This window comes from Leucoraja erinacea, chromosome 13, assembly GCF_028641065.1.
Source record: "Leucoraja erinacea ecotype New England chromosome 13, Leri_hhj_1, whole genome shotgun sequence".
Taxonomy (NCBI): domain Eukaryota; kingdom Metazoa; phylum Chordata; class Chondrichthyes; order Rajiformes; family Rajidae; genus Leucoraja; species Leucoraja erinaceus.
Genome location: NC_073389.1, coordinates 7,968,974 through 7,989,308, shown reverse-complemented (window position 1 = coordinate 7,989,308; position 20,335 = coordinate 7,968,974). Strand labels below are relative to the sequence as shown.

At 39.8% G+C, this 20,335-nt stretch overlaps 2 protein-coding genes across 5 annotated transcripts in view; one reads left to right on the top strand and one right to left on the bottom strand.

Moving 5' to 3' along the window:
- Positions 1-2,337, top strand: part of ofd1 (OFD1 centriole and centriolar satellite protein) — a 78,266-nt gene extending 75,929 nt beyond the window's left edge. For both annotated transcript variants that reach the window (XM_055644386.1, XM_055644385.1), the window contains exons 22-23: positions 31-98; positions 1,268-2,337. In XM_055644386.1, coding sequence (XP_055500361.1) covers positions 31-98; positions 1,268-1,310 — 111 coding nt within the window. In that variant the 3' untranslated portion in view covers positions 1,311-2,337. The remainder of the gene's footprint in view (positions 1-30; positions 99-1,267) is intronic.
- Positions 2,189-20,335, bottom strand: part of LOC129702594 (proteolipid protein DM gamma) — a 181,981-nt gene continuing 163,834 nt past the window's right edge. For 2 of the 3 annotated variants that reach the window (XM_055644388.1, XM_055644387.1), the window contains exons 5-7: positions 12,841-12,914; positions 12,618-12,683; positions 2,189-3,486 (exon numbers count right to left, since the gene is read on the bottom strand). In XM_055644388.1, coding sequence (XP_055500363.1) covers positions 3,334-3,486; positions 12,618-12,683; positions 12,841-12,914 — 293 coding nt within the window. In that variant the 3' untranslated portion in view covers positions 2,189-3,333. Of the gene's footprint in view, positions 3,487-4,977; positions 7,605-12,617; positions 12,684-12,840; positions 12,915-20,335 lie in introns of those variants that run through there. The other variant, XM_055644389.1, reaches the window with a different exon arrangement.

Genomic DNA, 20,335 nt, shown 5'->3' with positions numbered 1-20,335 from the left:
ATCCAATGATTGACAAAATATTCTTCACAGAGCTCGAAGAAGGACGTGGGAGATGAGAGTTCTTTATTCCAAACACTGTCTGATGGGAAAATTGGCAGGTAATGATAAAGCATGACTTCTTCAGCATGTTATAAAGATATTTCTCCCCTTTTCCATAATTTACCTATTGTAAATATGATTAGAATGAATATTGACTATCAGAGGCTTGTGCAGTTTTTCAGCATGATTATTATTATTTTTAAAACGTGATAAAGTTATCCGAAGTTACCCAAAAGGTTTTTTTTAAATAATGCCTGTTTAGCATTTTGCTTTAGAACCATGAAGCTTGCCAACAGAAAGATGTCTCTTAAAACTATAATTAGTCAGGCTAGATCGTAGTGATTTGGATCCCTCATGCACACATGAATCTTGTCCAGAGGCAGACAGACTATCTCACTTGTCCTGCTCTTCCCTTAGTCAAGGTGCCTGGTATTGGTAAATCTGGGTCTTTGTCAATGAAAAAACATCACCCATAAAATCCCCCTGATAGCCTTTGAGAGCTGTCAAAGCTGAGGACAGTGCTGGGCAGACATTCAGAAAGTATTTAAATTACTGTGAATTGCCTTTGCTCTATCTTCTAATTATTTTACACCATGTTGACAGATAGAAGTTGATGAGGCATTTTATTCTGCTTGAGCTTATTTTCTTTTTCTCCCCCATTTTTTTGTTATAAACAACATTTGTGACTCACATGACAAATTGAGTTATTTTTGTGAACCTTCATTGAATTGTCTAGGTTACAGCCCTTAGTTGTGCAAGAGCAGTGTGGCATGAGGCATGCTCACATTTTATCTAATTTCTGGTGACACCAAGCCTTCTCCTATCAAATGAGATCAGTATGTGTTGGAAGGAACTGCAGATGCTGATTTAAACCGAAGAAAGACACAAAATTCTGGAGTAACTCAGTGGGGCAGGCAGCGTCTCTGGAGAGAAGGAATTGGTGACATTTCTGTGCCGCTGGTTAATCCAGCATGTTGTGTCCTTGCACAATAAGACGTTGGTGAGGCAGCATTCTGGAGTAACTCAGTGGGACAGGCAGCATCTCTGGAAAGAAGGAATGGGTGACATATCAGGTCGAAACTCTTCCTCAGGGATGAGATCAGTAGCTCGAGCTTTTGGGATTTACTGAGCTTAACCAGAAAAACAGTTTTACTGAGGACTGTGTTTAAAGTGAATGCTGGTGCCTGCCTACTGATTGCCTAAATGACATGTCTTTGTTTTTAAACAGTCCTGCAGCTTCACATGAAGAGACCGAGGAAACATTCTGGTGAATTTGCCACCGAGCAGCTGACCTTTATAACAGGCCTAGCACAGAAAGCATTTCAGCTACACTTGACATTTTGTTAAATAAATTGTTTTATTGAAATTTTATAAATCTTATGCCTTAAGACACAATTCGAGTTTTTCAAAAATACTTACCTTGTTAGTAAATGATGAATATTTATGTAAAAGTCCTATAAACAATAGAATGCTTGGCAAATAAGTGTAACCTCATGTTTAGCTGCACTACACAATCTTGAGAGAGAGAAGAATCTAATCTTTGATCTGAATCCTCAACTAGTTGCTCATACAGCCATAGATTTATGTTTACCTGATGTTTATCTCGATTGACTTGACATATGTCAACGACAAAGGAAAATAAATGAAAAGGAAGTTTAAAAAAGGGTACAAAAAAGGGAAGTGATGTTAACATTTGACAATGAAGGTGATGGGTAGACATATTAAAACAAAATCTGGAGATAAAACAGTTTTAAACTAGTACATCTTCAAACCAAAAGTGTTGATTGCTATCTTCAGCTGTAGTAGTGAAGGTACCAGCCGCATTGTGATTAATCATTTTAAAGGGAACTATATGAAGCTGCCTTCACTTACAGTGGAAATTACTAAATTTGCTAATCATGCTATAAAAATGGTAAGTTACAGAAAATTATTCTACATCATACAAGTTCACTGGGTAAAAATGTCTTGCTCAAGCAATAAAACAGTAATGTTCTGTTATAGTAATATAACCTTAATTCTTAGTTCAAAGAAAGCGTTTCAGAAACATACCCACATGCTATTTTGTCCAACAATACATTTAACTGTATTGCCTTTGGAAACAAAAAGTTAACATACTAGAAATGTATAATGAGACTACTTTAAACATCTGAACAGTCTATAAGAACGAGCTTTTAATCAATTGTTAATGAGTTAGCACATAACTACTACTAAAAAAAATAGAAATAGAAATTTCTACAGAAAAGAAATAGAACTTTGTGTTTCTTTTTTTCTTGAATGTATTATGAAGTATTTTTATAACCAGGTTAAAATTACAGGTTGATTTGAAATAAAGCTGCATATTCTAAACATTTTAATTACAAAACAAAATAAGAAATTGGACGTTATGGAAGTCCCATCATGTTGACTTTTGATGGAATTTGTCCAATGGCCTTTTGCTGGCTAACAGTACTGCGCACTACTTAACAATGAAATAATGTTAGATACAGAGGTTTAAAAATCACAAAATTAAATTCTACAAGCATTAATTTTTTTTTGCACATCTTAATCTTATGAGAATGTTTAGTAAAAAGATTCTGACACGTTATTTTAAAAAAAGCTATTTTTGAAGAGAAACTGTAGCAGATGTGACACGATTCCCGTTATAGTACTGGGAATAAACTAAAACTATGTAATGAGTGGTTAACTTCAACTATGGTAAGTATTCTAAAATTGAACTTAGCATGATAAAGGATGGTTAACATGTTAGATTATATTTATTTATTATTTGCATATTAGCAACACTGAAAATATTTGGGCAGGGACCATTTAAAAAAAAAAGGTATATTTAAACTATCTAGAACCTTTTTAGATTTGCTAATAGGAAAAGTATAACGATTGTGGCCCACAGTAATAAAGCAGGAGATTACTGCATACAGAAAATGTAAGGGCTCCATTGCAAGACTATTAAACATGTGGGAGTGTCTGCTTGGATTCCAGAAATTGGCTTTCTTCCTAGCTTATAATGTAGTTGCAATTGTGCAGAGGGAAACAAAAGCCTGGGCCGATAGACTAATAACTCTTCAAATGCTGTTTTTCTCCCCCAATTGCAATTTAGGATGTAATGGAACTCTTTCTAAAAGGCTTGTGGGCTGAAATGATCTGTAATACAGGAATGAATGCAAACTGATCATGGTAGATGTTCAGTTTTGTAATTAGCTCTTGCATATCTGCACTACACAGCAGCCTATAGATTTGTCACAGCTGCTAGGTTATCTGTTGAATGGCTCTGTTGGTAAATGTTGGACTGTTTTCCTCTTATGTGTAAGAATTCAGTCGTTCTTTTGATCGGGAGGCATGGATATCGTGCAGTTCCTGCTCTTCCTTCGTTTTGAGATCTTGATATATTTGCATTTTGCATGCGTCCTTCAAGTACGCCCAGTTTGCAGACAAAATCATGAGGAAATGGATCTGGAAGAGAAGGGTGAGGAGGATGGCTAGTAAGCATGTCAAGATGCACATAGCATGCTGCTAGTCTGATTACTTTGAGCTCGTTATTAAGACAAAGATACAATAAAGGGTAACATTGGGGATAGTGTCATTCTGGATAATAAGACAACTTGAATGTTATTTGGGATCACACAAAGGCACAGATATGAACACAATGAAAGCATTGGTATGAAAGCTAATTCATGAAGGATTGTATGAAAACTAGTCTTCCAAGAAAATTGTCCATATCCTCCATCCAGAAAATGGTTGACAGTCATGAGCAAGTAAAAATATAATTGTTCCAGTCCTATGCATATGACAATTAAACAATATTGAAGCAAGCAATCATATCTTTCAAATCTACACTCAGTTTTATCAGTTTCTTGCAGATATAATTTTCACAGTATTTACTGTATCCGCATTGTTCTAGTTGATGGTTACCTCCTGAATACGTCCAGGTATTGCAGAGTACATTTGATCAAAATCAAAAACGTGTACAAAAGCCAGAATATGTAATAAAATAATAGGTATGCAGGCTAGATGATGCTGCATCTTATTTACATTTGCAAATTATAGATTATGGGGAAGGAGGCATCTATATCTGGCAGTCACTACAAACCACAGTCCTTGTACTTCACGGAAGAAGAAATCTGGCATATCTCCGACCAAAATCTAGTGCAGTTACCAGTACTTCCTAATTGAGTCAGGGTTAGTAACTCATTCACCTTCCTTATTTATCTCTCTTGGAGCAAAATAATACAACTAGTACCTGACCAAATCTTGAGAGACTCCCAGAATACCATTGTTCAATCGATTAAAAGGTACAGTAATGGGATCAGCCCTATTCTTAGTTTCTTATTATACCAAAAGAGGGAAGATATGATAGTCACCGGAGAAAGAAAAATCTAACTGAACAATTACTGCCGATCATGATAGTAATTCTTAACTGACTAGCTTACTTAATATTTTTGGTTGATATACTTTCTCGATTGTTAACAACTGCAACATGGTTACAAATCAGACTTGCAGTGTATGCATGTTATAGTCATATAATATGTGACAAAGTGCAGTTTCAAAACAATACAGGATATCTTACAATAACATTTTGTGCCTTAAAGGAAAAGCTATGTAAATGGAAAACAGAACGACTTAAAATAATGCTGAAATATCCTTCAAAAGTGTCTTTGATTCTTAACTGAAATTAAAATCTTGCAGTGCTAAAAATGTGGTGAAAATGATGGATGCAGGAGAGTCTGTCCATATTATTGTTGCTCCTTGATGGCCAAATGGCCATTGGTGCAGAGTTATAAGGTATACAGAAATGTGCTCATCAGTGTATCCACCATTCCCACTGAAGGAGGAAGTGGACTGGTGAGTTCAAACTGGGGTGGAGATGAATAATAAAGAACACCGTGTATAATCCCTAAAAGCATAACTGACTGGAGGATGATGAAAATCACGAAAAGGCAGCGATTTTGTAAAGAAAGCATGTTTATTTTGAGTATATGAAGAAAAAAATGACTGAAAGTCAATAAAGTGTCTATACATACAATTGCAAAATACTGTATTAAGAAAATTAAATAATGCTGAAAAGTGGGAACCTTTGTAACAAAAGGTAACTAAAAAAAAAACAAGTGTAAAGCATGCAGTTTTGAGGTTAACAAATATTATAATGGCACATTTGAAGATTTAAAAAAAGTTTTCTGGCAAAGGCAAGTGTTACACTTAATTACAAGATACAATTAACTATTTCTTGGCCGCCAACACTGACTGCAAGGGAAAATGCTATTAGTATTTAATGTAGTCTTTCTTAATCGCTTACTAAGCTGCAGTAAGGTGTATTCTCAGCTTCATAATGAAGAAACCTACTTGGTGGAAGAAGGGGTTTGGGGGTCAAGGTTGGGCCAAAGACACCTACATTTCACAAAATTTTATTTTAAACCAAGCATATCTATTTCTCACCTTCTCTATGTTTCCACAACTGAAACATCTTTGCCTTGTGTAACATGTATGATCTGGCTATTCATAGAATCTATTTCCAGGACCACAACTGTTTATTAAACTCAACTAATCGTTTGCTCTTGTTCAATTATTTGATGATCAAGAGAACTTACTGTCTCAATATAATTTTTAAGCTGCACCATTGCAACATAAAGTACTTTGTTCAGTAATTTTTTGGGTGGCGAGTGTATGTAATAATGTTTTATTGTTACACGATCCCCCCGGCATAAAACCTTTTATAGCGTCGAGTTAGAAATTTACGTGGTTTTAAACTATCATCCAATACAAACTAAACAATTGAAACAGGAATAAAACCAAGTGATGGAATACTCAGCATGTCAAGCAGCATCTGTAGAATGAAAAACAGAGTTAATGTTTCAGGTCAAACACCCTCGTATTGTAACTTTGAGATCAAAGTTAGAGATCAAAGTAATTTAATAATTTGTCACGGAGGTCAAATTACTATCATTCCATTTGTAATTTAGAATGGGAGATGGTAGCAAAGGGGTTAGCAAATGACAAAAGAGATCTGGAGGAAAAGTAATGGCTGGGTGAGGCTGATAAATAATCAGAAATGACCATGAAAATAAAACTATGAATGTGGGGAATGTAACATGGAGGAACTAGAAATGCTAATCAACTGATATTGTTCATGCATTGTCTATCAGGCGAAGAGGTGCAGCGCCTCAAGTGTACTTTGAGTTTCATTGGGACAGTGTAAGGTGCCAAAGATGGAGTAAAGACTAACTGAAAGAGTGCATTAATATGTCCAAAATCTAAATTTATATTTGTTTGAAAATTAAAACAAAATAGAAAAATGTGCGTTTGTGACAACTAAAATTCTGTATTTCTAATTATATCCTTAAGTTGCCCTTGGTCAAATATGCACAAGACAAAGAGCTAGTTCTGATAACAGGAGATTGTTTAAAATTAAAGGCTCTATAGAAAAGCGTTTTGGAGTATGTTCTGACTTTGTCATCAATGACCGTAAAGTTTATCTGAAAAACTATTGTGCTGGTAACTAAAGAAGGCATAAATCTACATTAGATTTGTATGTCAATGAAAAGTTTGGGACTCGGCAATAGTGTATAATCTTACCGTTTCAGATGAGTGATGCTTGTTAACATTGGTTTATTTATAGTCATGGATACTGAGATACAGTAAAAAGACGTTGTTTGCAAGCTACCAGTCCAATCTTACTGTTGACAAAAGGCCAGCTGCCGAATTTTGCTAAATTATTACAAAGCAAAATGCTCTGGATGTTCTCAGATGCTACCGAATTTGCGGAGTATTCCAGAATTTTCTGTTTTTATTTTATCCAAAGATTATTAAACGACATTCTCTGCAACTTAGCTCCAGTCAAATTTCCAAAACACACAGGTTATAAAATATAGAAATATGAAAGTCAGTTTTAAAATATAGCCTGATACTCCAAATGTTTGCAAGCCTTAAAATCTTGCTCAACTATAATGGCAATCCCTCTTGTCGATTGTGATATGCTACATTTCAATGTACATATATTTGTATTGATGTATAATGACACCAAACTAATATCTACTATGTGTTTTCAGACTTAAGCCTTTTCAAAATATGTTTGGTTGTTGAGAAATTTGCTTAGTATTGGCAAATTGACTGGCAAGAGACAAATTGATTTATTAAATGGCAGATACAACCAATTGTTGGCTTCCAGGTGGACCTTGGAACAATCTATTTAGAACCATTGGATTGGGATCGCAATTTGTATTCCTCACTATGTTTTCTGCCACTGGTGATTTTATCTGCTGGATCCCCACATTAGAAAACAAAAATAGCCAGATCTTACACTCACGTGGTGGCTGTTAGTTAAAATAAGAAACTAAAAAGAGTGAGTTGATACTAAATGAAGCTTTCTTATGCTATTTACAAATTTTCATTTGCAAAATGCAGATTAATAAATTCTGTTTTAGTCCATGGTGTGAGTGGTAGTTGAAGCTACACAATGCAGCTCATGGAGCTCTGTATACTGCTTCTATAGCAACTTAGAATTTTGTGCAGCAGTCTTCTCGACTCTTAAACTTCAAAACAGCAAAGTTATATGTGGTAGCCATCATGTAGATGAGCTGGGAGAAGGAAACAGAACAAGTGATAAGACAGTGCTCACCAATATCAACACCCTAGGCATAACACTGCAAATCCACGCAGGTGCCTTGCAGCAACAACAAAAATCCACCCACATTGGCAGAAATAACTGCAAGCATTTTAGGCTCTTACAATTAATATGACTTTAACAAAGGTTTTTTAGAATGCGCAGTGCAAATTTCTGGAACGGGCAACATTTTTAAAATCCTAAATTGGATACAAGCTGCATTCATTAACAGATACAAACACAAATCACATACTGAGCAGATTGTAATAGCACTGAAGAGGAGCTCCACAGTTAAAGGTTCGCAGAGTGTGCATTCAGCCTTAACATTTTCCAATTAAATAAACTGAGATTAGAAAACAATAGACTAATTTCAGCCCTAGAACAGTACATCTAATGGAGACATCTAAAACAATAACCATAGTTGAGTTTTTGCTAGATTTTTGGTAGTGGTGGCACAGTGGTAGAGTTGCTGCTTAACAGCGCCAGAGACCCCGATATAATCCTCACTACGTGTGCTGTCAGTATGGAGTTTGTACCTTCTCCCCGGGAACTGCGTGGGTTTTCTCCGGGATCTCCGGTTTCCTCCCACGCACCAAAGCTGTACAGGTTTGTAGTTTAATTGGCTTGGTGTCGTTGTATAATAGTCCCTAGTGTGTGTAGGATAGTGTTAGTGTGCAGGGATCGCTGGTCGATGCGGACTCGGTGGGCCTGATTGCGCACTGTATCTCCAAGATCAAGTGTATAGAACTATACAAAAGTCCCTTTAGACAGCGTTCAAAAAGTACCCTCAAAGAATGCAAAATAACTGAAAATGAAAGACAAAAACAAGCTTCTGGAAGAACTCTGTAGGTCAGGAGGCATCTGTGGAGGGAAATGGACAGGTCGAGACCATTCCTCTTGGCTGAAGGAGCGAGGGGGTGACAGCCAGTATAATGAGTTGAGAGGAGGGACACACAATAGGTGGATTGGTGGATGGAGTCAGGTGGGAGGGAGAGGCTGGCGGAGATCCCACCACCAGTCACATCTTCCCCTCCTCACCACTGCTTTCTGCAGGGATCACTTTCTTTGCATCCTCCTGGTTCTCCCACCCCTACTCAGGCACTGTAGACAGTGTACACATCCTCCCTCACCACCATCCAGGGACTTAAACAGCCCTGAAGGGGAGCAGAGATTGAGTTGCACATCCTCCAACCTCCTCTTTTGCATTCAGCGCCTTTGAAGTGGCCTCCCGTACATTGGTGAAACCAAGTGTGGATTAGATTCTGTGTGCCATGGCCACCTGCCAGCCCTTTCAAATTCCGCCTCCATTCCCTCAGTGGCCTTTCTATCCTCAACCTCATCCACTGCCAGTGCGAGACTAATCGCAAACTAGAGGGACAGCATCTCATATTCCAACTCGGTGTCCAACAATCTGTGGTCGTAAAAATGGAATTGTCTAATTTCAAGTGAACCTGCTCCCCCTCAGTCCCTCTCTCCACCCACGTTCCCCCACTCATACCCTTCTTTCCCACAACACACGGGTAGCACGGTGGCAGAGTTGCTGCCTTACAGCGCCAGAGACCCGGGTTCGATCCCGACTATTAGTGCTGCCTGTACAGAGTTTGCACGTTCTCCCCGTGACCCACGTGGGATTTCTCCGAGATCTTCGCTTTCCTCCCAAACTCCGAAGATGGACAGGATTGTAGGTTAATTGGCTTGGCATAAATGTAAATTGTCCCTACTGTACGTAGGATAGTGTCAGTGTGCGCAGATCGCTGGTCGGCGCAGGCTGAAGGGACTGTTTCCACGCTGTATCTCTAAACCAAACTAAACACTGCCTCCTATCACCCAGCTTCTTCCTATCTCACCCCTTCTGCCCATCACCCTCTCTCCACCCATCAGATCCCCTCCTGTGTACCCATTTGCCCACCCCACATCCTTTATTTGGTCCTATATTAGAAACATAGAACATAGGTGCAGGAGTAGGCCATTCGGCCCTTCGAGCCAGCACTGTCCTTCAATATGTCATGGCTGCTCATCCAAAATAAGTACCCTGTTCATGCTTTCCCCCCATATCCCTTGATTCTGTTAGCCCTAAGAGCTCTAACTCTCTTGAAAACATCCAGAGAATCGGCCTCCACTTATTTCTGAGGCAGAGAATTCCACAGATTCACAGCTCTCTGGGTGAAGAGGTTTTTCCGCATCTCAGTCCTAAATGACCTACCCCTTATTCTTAAACTGTGACCCCTGGTTCTGGACTCCCCCAACATCGGGAACATTTTTCCTGCATCTAGCCTGTCCAATACCTTAAGAATTGTAAATATTTCTATAAGATCATCTCTCATGATTCTAAATTCTGAATACAAGCCCAGTCGATCCTTTCTTTCATCAAATATCAATCCCGTCACCCCGGGAATTAACCTGGTGAACCTACGCTGTACTCCCTCAATAGCAAGAATGTCCTTCCTCAAATTAGGAGACCAAAACTGCACGCAATACCACATTTCACTCGCTATGAAGGCCAACATGCCATTTTGCTTTCTTCTCTGCCTGCTGTACCCGCATGCCTCATTTCTGTGACTGATGTACAAGGACACCCAGGTCTCGTTGCACCCCCCATTTTCCTAATCGGACACCGTTCAGATGGTAATATGCTGCCTTGTTCTTGCCACTAAAGCAGATAACCTCACGTTTGTCCACATTATACTATTTCAGCCATGCATCTGCCCACTCACCCAACCTATCCAAGTCACCCTGCAGCCTCACACTGCCACCCAGATCTGTGTCATCCAAACTTTCCTTTGCCATCAGGATATTAAGAAACCAGAAATCATCTAGGTGGATTGGATGCAATGGTCTGCTCTCGAGTTGGAGAAGAGTGGGAACCCTAGTTACCTCTGCCAACCACATCCCAGCCTGAGTTGTTATCTTCACACCCTCTCTCTTCCCCCTTCTGACTCCCTCCACCAATCTACCCCTTCTCACCTGGACCCGTCTCTCACTTGTCAGATCTTGCCCCCATCCTCCCCTCGCCTCTTTACACTGGATATCTCTCCCCTCCACTCTTTTACTCCAGAGGTATCATCGACCTGTAACTTCAACTCAATTCCCTTCCATAGATGCCGCCTGACACAGATTTCCTCCAGCAGTTTGCTTTATGCAGCAATTTCCAGCATCTGCAGACTTTTGTGTCTGTGTAAAACTGAGAGTGGACGGGTTGATCTGCTCAAAGTAGGAAAGAAAAAAATATATTGCAAAATAGGAAATAGAAGCAAAATATACCTTGCATTGCACTCATGCCTTCAACTAAATGTGGGACAGATGATAGGATGAAATTACAAATCAGTGATGGGAGTGATTTGAGGGAATAGAGAAAACTTAAATTGCCTAGTTTACCCCAGACTCATTAGATGTCTCCCTATATATAATAGTGATGAAGGCAACATACTACCTCCAAGCTGTAGCTGTCATTGATCCAGTTATTTTACTGGATTAATATAGAGACTTCTTGTATGAATCTACTGCCTGCAAGTCACTGTGTCACCATAAAGTGTTGTTTTGAAAGTAACTTTTATGCTGCTGCAGTTATGAAGTCGGTAAACCATTTTTATTATAGAGTTAAAACTAGTAGACCAACATATAGCCAGCAGCTGATTATAGATCCAACTTGATAGTTTTATTAAAAATGCTGGAGTAACTCAGCGGGTCAGTTTTGTTAACGCAAACTGTGCCTACAACTTAAACTATTCCAAGGTTTTATCATTTTAAGAAGGAACTGCAGATGCTGGAAAATCGAAGGCAGACACAAGTGCTGGAGAAACTCAGCGGGTGCAGCAACATCTATGGAGCGAAGGAAATAGGCAACGTTTCGGGCCGAAAACCTTCTTCAGACTTCAGACATCTGAAGAAGGGTTTCGGCCCGAAACGTTGCCTATTTCCTTTGCTCCAAAGATGTTGCTGCACCCGCTGAGTTTCTCCAGCACTTTTGTCTACCTTTTATCATTTTAATATTTCTGAAGATGAACTCGTTTTTTTATCATTTTTCTTTGCCATCCTCTGTCTTTATGTGGTATTTCAACTAGATCATGTCCTCGTGGTAAACTGTTTTAATCCCTGGTTTGAGAAAGTTACCTCTCACTTTGGAAGAAGGCAAACACCCAACATCTCCCTAACATGTGGTGGAAAAAGCACAAGAATTCATTCTTCCACCTCATGCCTAAGCTGGGTAGCTATGCTTCACGTTTCTCACAGATGGTCCTCATTAAGATTCATCAACCCTGACTCGCAACCCGATTTTAATTCTCCACTCACGTCTCCACTTCCTGGCTGCAGGAGCAAGGACGGAAACACGAGGTTTTGAGGAATTTGGCTGATGTGACTGCTGTTGAAGATGTTTGAACTTCCCACAGGAGCACAGTTGAACCCCCAAAATAATGATATACTCCTGGGAGAAATGTCCGCAGTGTTTCCCCATATGCAGAGCTGGCTCTACAAATTAGACACAAAAAGCTGGAGTAACTCAGCAGGTCAGACAGCATCCATGGAGAAAAGGAATAGGAGGATTTATTCTCCAGAGATGCTGTCTGACCCACTGAGTTACTCCAGCTTTTTGTGTCTATCTTTGGTGTAAACCAGCATCTACAGTTCCTTCCTACACTTATTTTGGGTTTTGGGTTTTCACTGAAGGACTATCCCAAACAATTATCAATATCTAATCGTCACTAACAAAAATCAACTTGCTGGTCCCTGTTTGTGTTTCTGTTACTCAAGAGTATTCTGCAGAAGTCATTAACAATAGTAGTTTTCCCAATAAAATGATAAGGCAGTCCACTGCTTCCAGGGGGGACCTGCAGAGTGACTGTTGCATCAAACGTTCACAGGCTGCAACGGCCAACCTTAAGGGAAAAGAATAACCTGGAGGATTCCCTGACTTGATAGACTTCAGTAGACCTTAAAACAGGAATAATGGATAAGAGTGATTGGTCTAGTTCAGTCGGACTTTACTCACCAGTGCAATGACAGTCGCACCAGCTCCAGCACAAGCTACGATGAACAGATGATAGGACAAATCAAACTGGAAAAAAGAGAAACAAGGTTAACCTCACTTTTGGCTACCAGACATCTTCAGTGATTAGAGTTGAATGTTTTGATTGGCAGGCACGCTCCAGAGCATATTCCTGCACAGTGACTTGCCCCCACATACAGTAAATGTACTTTGATGCTTTTCTTACCTCGGATGTGTTGCAGATGACGGTCAAGTTGGAGCCACAAGCTTTGCCAGGGGAGGCGTTCCAGGGTATAATGCCTGACAGGGCAACCAAAAAAATGAAGTCAGGTTTTAAACCTTGCTTTGCACTCATGTCTTAAAACTAAAATTTGGGAAGGGTGTTAAAATGAAATTAGAAATCAGTCCACTAATAGTTTTGCCAGTGTGTTGGAAGGAACTGGTTTAATGGCTTCATGCTGGTTTAAACCGAAGATCGACACAAAAAGCTGGAGTAACTTAGCGGGTCAGGCAGCATTTCTGGAGAAAAGGAATAGGTGATGTTTCGGGTTGAGGGACCCGAAACCAGCATTTTGTGTCCAATAGTTTTGCCATGTAATGTATGAGTAAGATATATACGGTGCAATTATATAATTCTTGTTCAGCCTAATTTCTTATTTTAATAAATTCAATCGAAGCTATATGGTTTTTAGTATAATATTTCTATCTCATTTTCAACTAATCTCAATTCTGAATTGCGATATTAAGATGCACTGTGTTTGGATGTACAGTACTTTAGCCAAATGGTCTGATGAAAGATCAAAATCAAATGAACCCACTAAAAAATACTACCTACGCATTGAAATCAGTTACATATGATAATCAGTAAGTGCGTGTATAATGTACTCTGGGTGGTTCAATAATAAAAAAAAAATGAACACAAGTTTGAAGACACAAGGAACTGCAGATGCTGGAATCTTGCATAGAACATAAAGTGCTGGAGCAACTCAGCAGGTCAGGCAGCATCTCTGGAGGACATAGATAGAACAAGGTTTTGGGTTGGGACCCTTCTTCAGACTGACTGTAGTCGGGGGAGAATGCTGGACAAGAGGTGCGGGCAGGACAAAACCTGACAAGTGAGTATAGGTGAGGCTCTGCCCCTTTCCCAGGGGTACGTCTGTGCCCGGGTGGGGTTAGAAAGGGATGACGTCCTGGCCCACGGGCACCCTGGGGTACTGCTGGGCACCGCAGGGGGATTGTAACATCGTTGTATAGCAGTTTATTTAGGATATTTGTTCGTATTGTATTATGGTGGTGGGTTCTGGTTTGTTTTATTGTCGTGTAAATATTATTTTTTAATAATTGAATACATTTTTTGATAAATAAAAAAAATAAAAAATAAAAAGTGAGTATTGGTGAAGTGGGGTTTAATTGGCAGATGGGTGGACAAAAGCTGGAGGTGAAATGGAGACAATCAGGCCACTTGCCAGTTTAGTCTCCCCTCCACCTCTTTTCCAGCTTTCTCCCCCCCTACTCTAAAGAAGGATCCCGACCCGAAATATCACCTATGCGTGGTCCCCACAGATGCTGCCTGACCCATTGAGTTATCCAGCATTTTGTGTTTAACACAAATTCGAATACAAACTGCTTTTCAAAAGATCAGGTTTTGCTTTGAGATGTGGCCTTGAACAAGAAAACAATTGTAGGCTCTGTTCCAAATTAGTTTCAGTATCAGAAACCTTGGGAATCCCAAGAAAGGAGTTGAGGAAGTAGTCAGTTACCTCTTTGTCCATTAAATTCAATAGGAAATGGAAGATACAGATAATAATTCTGCATGCAAACTTTTCAGCGCAGATTTTGTGACGTGTACAATGCGCGAGATTCAGTGTTATTCAGCACCCTATTCCCATAATCCAGTGGAGAATGCAAATTGAAGATAGACACAAAAAGCTGGTCAATGGGTCAAGACAGCATCTCTGGAGAGAAGGAATAGGTGACATTTCAGGTCGAGGCCTTTCTTCAGACTGAGAGCGAGGGGAAAGGGAAACGAGAGATACAAATTCTAAACTTGCCCGGAATTTTAAATTACTGAACAAGATCACTATTGTTAATCTGGCATCTGTACATTCACTGATCACACCACCTACACTCATATTAAAATCGATATACATCACAAACCACAAGGGTCTCAGCACCAGTTCATGTGGTAACATTAGAAAAGCATCTTTCCTCCTACCCGCCTCCTACCGCCTTGTCTTTGTGAATGTTATTAGTTCGCAAGCCTGTAGTTGCCTGGTTTATCCCTGCTATTCCTTCAAATAAAGGAACAATGTTGCCTATCCCACAGTCTTTTGACACTTAACTTGAGCCTGACAAAGATGCAAAAATCACTGCCCTCGGGTTTCAACAACCTTCATGTCTCATCTAGTACTTATTAAAACTCTGATCTTGTTAGTGTGTATATGTAGTTGTCTTTACATCTTCGCGAAAAAACTACGCGGTAACGATAACATTTTTACATATTCCGGTTGACATTTTTCCCATCGAGGCTGGGATCACCTTATCTGAACATTTCATAACTTTACTTCTCGATTTATTACTGATTAAGGTTTAAAAACATCAAAAGACTTTGAAATTAAAACCACCAGCTTCAAATGATGACATCACAACGGCTCAGCTTTCATCCTATATTTGACACATTATTCACGATTAAAGCTTTAAAAATGCCAACTTTCACAAGATCTTTGCATAATCTGGTTCACAATTTTTCCCTAGAGGCCGAGATCACTTTCACTGAACATTTTATGCTTTATTTCTCGACTTATTACTGATTAAAGTTTAAAAAAATCAAGCATCAATGAAGATTTCATCCTATATTTGACACGTTATTTGCGTTTAAAGCTTTAAAAATGTAAACTTTCACAAGAATTTTTCATATTCTGATTCACATTTTTCCCCTTGAGGCAGAGATCACTTTCACTGAACATTTTATGCTTTATTTCTTGACTTATTACTGATTAATTACCTTGAATTTCAAACCGACCAGCTTCAAATGATGACGTCACAATGGCTCGAGGGGGAGGGCGAATTGCTATTGCAACACACAGGGCAAGTGCAATTGGATTTTTTTTTAAAGAGCACTGCTGAGGAAGGCAAGGAGAGTGCTGGAATCTTACGCTCGGTAACAGCTTGAGTTGGAGGACAATGCCTCCCATGGGGGCTACGGGTAGGGAACGGGTGCATTGCATTGGGGGTTAACCATATAACCATATAGACCCAATTACAACGGGCCATCTGCCCTTCTGGTGCCTAGACATAATCTCCCCTACATCTCAACACCTCCACCTAACTATCCAAATACTTGAACCTGTTCCACCACCTTTAGCTCTCTACAGTTTGAAGAAGGTTTACCCCCCTGACCCTTAAAATGTCCCCCTTGTTTGAATCACCCATCTCAGTTGGTCTGTAACATTATCTGGAGACTTGCCTGTTCCACATTGGCTCTACAGTTTGAAGAGGACCCTGACCCAAAACGTCATCCATCCATGTTATCTGGAGATGCTCCATGGCTCACTGAGGTACTCCAGCACTTTGTGTCTTTTTTGTCAAACAAGCATCTGCAGTTTTTTGTGTCTACCTCCCTGAACTTGCTATTGTTTTTGGTGAAAGCGGATGTGGATTATTCATCTAGCACCTCACCCACATTGTCTAGCATAACACATAGATCACCCCTCGATCCCAAAGTAAGCACACTCTTTCCCTGGTTGCCCTCTTTTGTCTGAATGTCTTTTGTAAAATGTATTGGGGTTCTATTTAATCTCAATTGGCACGAATATTTTATGGCCCATTTTTGTCCTCCTACTTTGTTTCTTAAGTTCGCTCCTACACACTCCATCATCCTCAAGATATTCCCACGATCTTAGTTGATCTTAGTATACCTGCCACATGTTTCCTTTTTTCTTCTGAACAAACCTAGAACATCCTTTGTCATCCAAGGTTCCCTATTCTTTCTGCATTTGCCTTTCACCCTTAGTGGAACATACTGATCAACCTACCCTGGCAACCTATCTATTGGTGCAATTAATTTACAAGTTTCTTCATTAAGGTTACTTTCTGCAGTTTTATTGTGATCCTATATCTGAAATATCTTCCAGATTTATGTCTCCTCTCAAATACCTCTGAGGATGCCCTTTCTGAGCATTGGTGGCAAAGTTACCAGCGTTGCTATGGTAGATTGCAGTTGTACAAGACGTTGGTGAGGCCACATTTTGGGGTATTGTGTTCAGCTTTGGTCACCCTGCTACAGGAAGGATGTCGTTAAACTGGAAAGGGTGCAGAGAACAGTTCCAAGGACATTGCTAGGATTTGAGCAATAGGAGGCATTTGGGCAGGCCAGGGCTTTATTCCTTGGAGTATCAGAGGCTGAGGGTTGATTTTACAGAGCTGTATATTCATGAGGGGAATAGATAGGATGAATGCACAGTCTTTTACCCAAGGTAATGGAATCAAGAACCAGTGGACAAAGGTTTAAGGTGAGAGGGGAAAGATTTAATAGGAACTTGAGGGGCAACCTTTTCACATATATGGGTGTATGGAACGAGCTGTCAGAGGAGGTAGTTAAGGCAGGTACAACAAGTTTTAAAAGACATTTTGCCGGGTACATAGATAGGTTAGATTTAGAGGGATATGGACCAAACATAGGCAGGTGGGACTAGCTTAGACGGGGCATGGGGTTGTAGGGCCAAAGGGCGTCCATCTCAAAAATCCAAATTCTTCAACCTTTCTCCCTTTCTGAGCCAATCTCAATTTCCATGCCCAGATCTTCCATCTCTTTGGTGCTTGTCAGTTTGCTCCAGTTGATGACAAAACTAGTCAATTCAAACAAAACTGCCTCACAATCACCTCATGGTAGACAAAAGTGCTGGAGAAACTCAGCGGGTTTCTCCAGCACCTTCCATTTTCCAGCATCTGCAGTTCCTTCTTAATCACAATAACCTCATGCCAGCTTTTGTTATCCATTGGACATTTCAGTTTATTTTTTTCCAATCTATTCAACATTTCTGATCCCAAAATATCCCAAACTGCTTTAAAAATAGACGACAAGAAGTAAAGAAAGTGGATCTTGCTAAATCCACACTTTTCCAATTGTTTACAATGCATTCGATATATTCTCATTCCATTTGCAAACACCATGGTATTCATCTCTGGAGGGAAAAAAAAACAACCTTGTTTTTCTAATAGAGCTGCAAATCCCCTGAAAACTATTATAGTTCATTTAAAATATTCTAACTATTAGCCTTGGGTTAATAGACAAAAATACAATACAGTCCTATCATTCAGCAGAGGCCTGATAATATCTGAACAATGATGCCTTATTCTTAGATGTTAACCAGTGATGTGAAAATAGAAACAATACATTATGTATTCAGATTTTCACAATGGGCACCCCACTAAGGGTTTTCAATGTCCAGCACGCACTGCCTGGTCCATGGGAGTGTATTATTGTTTCAACCTTCAATACATATGGAACTATATTTTTTAATTTATTTTTAAATACAGCAGGAAATGGAAATCTGTTATAGTAAACAAAAGCACAGATGCTTTCAATCAGGGGTGGAGCCCAATATAGACAAATAAAATCCCCCAATGGTTTGGACGCACTGCATTAGTTACTAAGAGACATTAACATTTTACACATGGAGAAAGAAAATGAGCTGCTTATATGACCGTGTCCCCACAGTGCAGCGGTAGAGTTGCTGCCTCACAGCGCCAGAGACCCAGATTCGATCCTGACTACAGCTGCTGACTGCACTGAGTTTGTACGTTCTCCCCGTGACCTGCGTTGGTTTTCACTGAGATCTTCAGTTTCCTCCCACGCTCCAAAGACATACAGATTTGTAGGTTAATTGGCTTGGTGTAAATGTAAAATTGTCCCCAGAGTGTGTAGGGTAGTGTTAGTATGCAGCGATCACTGATCGGCGCGGACTCGGTGGGCCGAAGGGCCTGTTTCCGCGCTGTGTCTCTAAACTGAACTAAACTGATAGAGTTCCTCGTGGTTATTTTTTGGCTGTACACCAATCACTGTAAAGTGGTGTTATTTGTGGGTATTTTAATAACTTTTTATCTCTTCCCATACATCTCATAAATTGTTGTTGCTTCCTGTATGAATCCATTTCCAAAGTACTTGTACTTGCTGGAGTTTAGTTCTCTGCTGAAGGTACCCTGCTGATCACTTGTGAACAGGTCCCACAGTAACATGTGTAGATTTATTAACATTAAAAATAAATTAAGATACGGGGGAGTAATTTAGAATTATACATGATCAAGCGGCAATGAGTGCATTTACAGTTCCTTCACCGCCTCAGTAAACCACTGCTGTCCTGTCAGAATAATAATACTAGACATATGTGACTTTCTTCTCCCATGTCTTTCTGATATTTATAGAATTCATTTCCATGTTCCAGTAGGAAGCTATTCAGCTTCTCCAGTCCATGCCTGCTCACAGAGCAATCCCATTCCGCCACTAATTTCTCTTGTAACCTATTCTCCCCACAATCCCACCATTTCCTCCAAATTGTAGCACCTATTCATACCGGGGGCAATTTACCGTAGGCAATTAACTTACCAATTGACCATTCCCCCTTCCAGTCATTCATCTTTACCCTTGTCTCCAGGCACCGAGCAATTCTGGATCCAATTTTGCACCGACTCTTGGATACGATCGGTTTTCACTATTTTTGACCATCTGCAACCAAAAGGTGCAACTAACGTTCCTTAGTCCGAAGGTGGTGAATCTGTGGGATTCTTTGCCACAGACGGCTGTGGAGTTCAAGCCAATTGATATTTTTGAGGTGGAGATCGACATATTTTTCATTAGTGCGGGTGTCCGAGGTTATGGGGAGAAGGCAGAATGGGGTTGAGAGGGATAGAGAGATCAGCCATGAATGAATGGCAGAGTAGACTTGATGGGCTGAATGGCCTTATTCTGTTCCTAGAACTTTTGAACATGTTGCCTACAATAAGTGTCCTGTCCTCATTGGAATTCCTTGTTATTTCTTCAATATGTATTCCACTAATAAAAAGATAATCAGGTTATTAACGTTGCAGATTCTGAAAACTTGCTCTGCATGAAGTAGCTGCCATATTTCCAATAGTATAACAGTGGCCACACTTTAATTGGTTGCCACCACATTGCCACCATTGTGAAAAGGGCTATTGAATTTCCAGTGTTTAAATATTTTTTATTTCAGCATTTACCTTCTTATTTTTCTTCAGCAGAGAACGAAACTCCAGCAAGTACGAGTAACGTGGAAAATATCCCTAAATCTATTACATCACACTTCTTCAGAGAAATCGAAACGTGAGCATTCATTTCATGAGGACTAGAACATGAAAGTAAAGGATGTAAAGCTGAGGCTGAGGTGTTGACTAGACCACATTTGGAATATTGTGCAGAGTTTTTTGGTCCCATATCTGAGGAAGGATGTGCTGGCGTTGGAGAGGGTCCAGAGGAGGTTTACGAGATTGATCCCGGGGATAACATATGAGGAGCGTTTGATGGCTCTGGGCCTGTACTCGCTGGAATTTATAATGATGAGGAGGGACCGCATTGAAACCTACCGAATAATCAAGGGTCTAGATAGAGTGGAGAGGATGGTTCCAGTGGTGGATGAGGCTAAGACCATAGGGCACTGCTTCAGAATAAAAGGATGAACCCTTAGAAAGTAGATGAGTAGGAATTT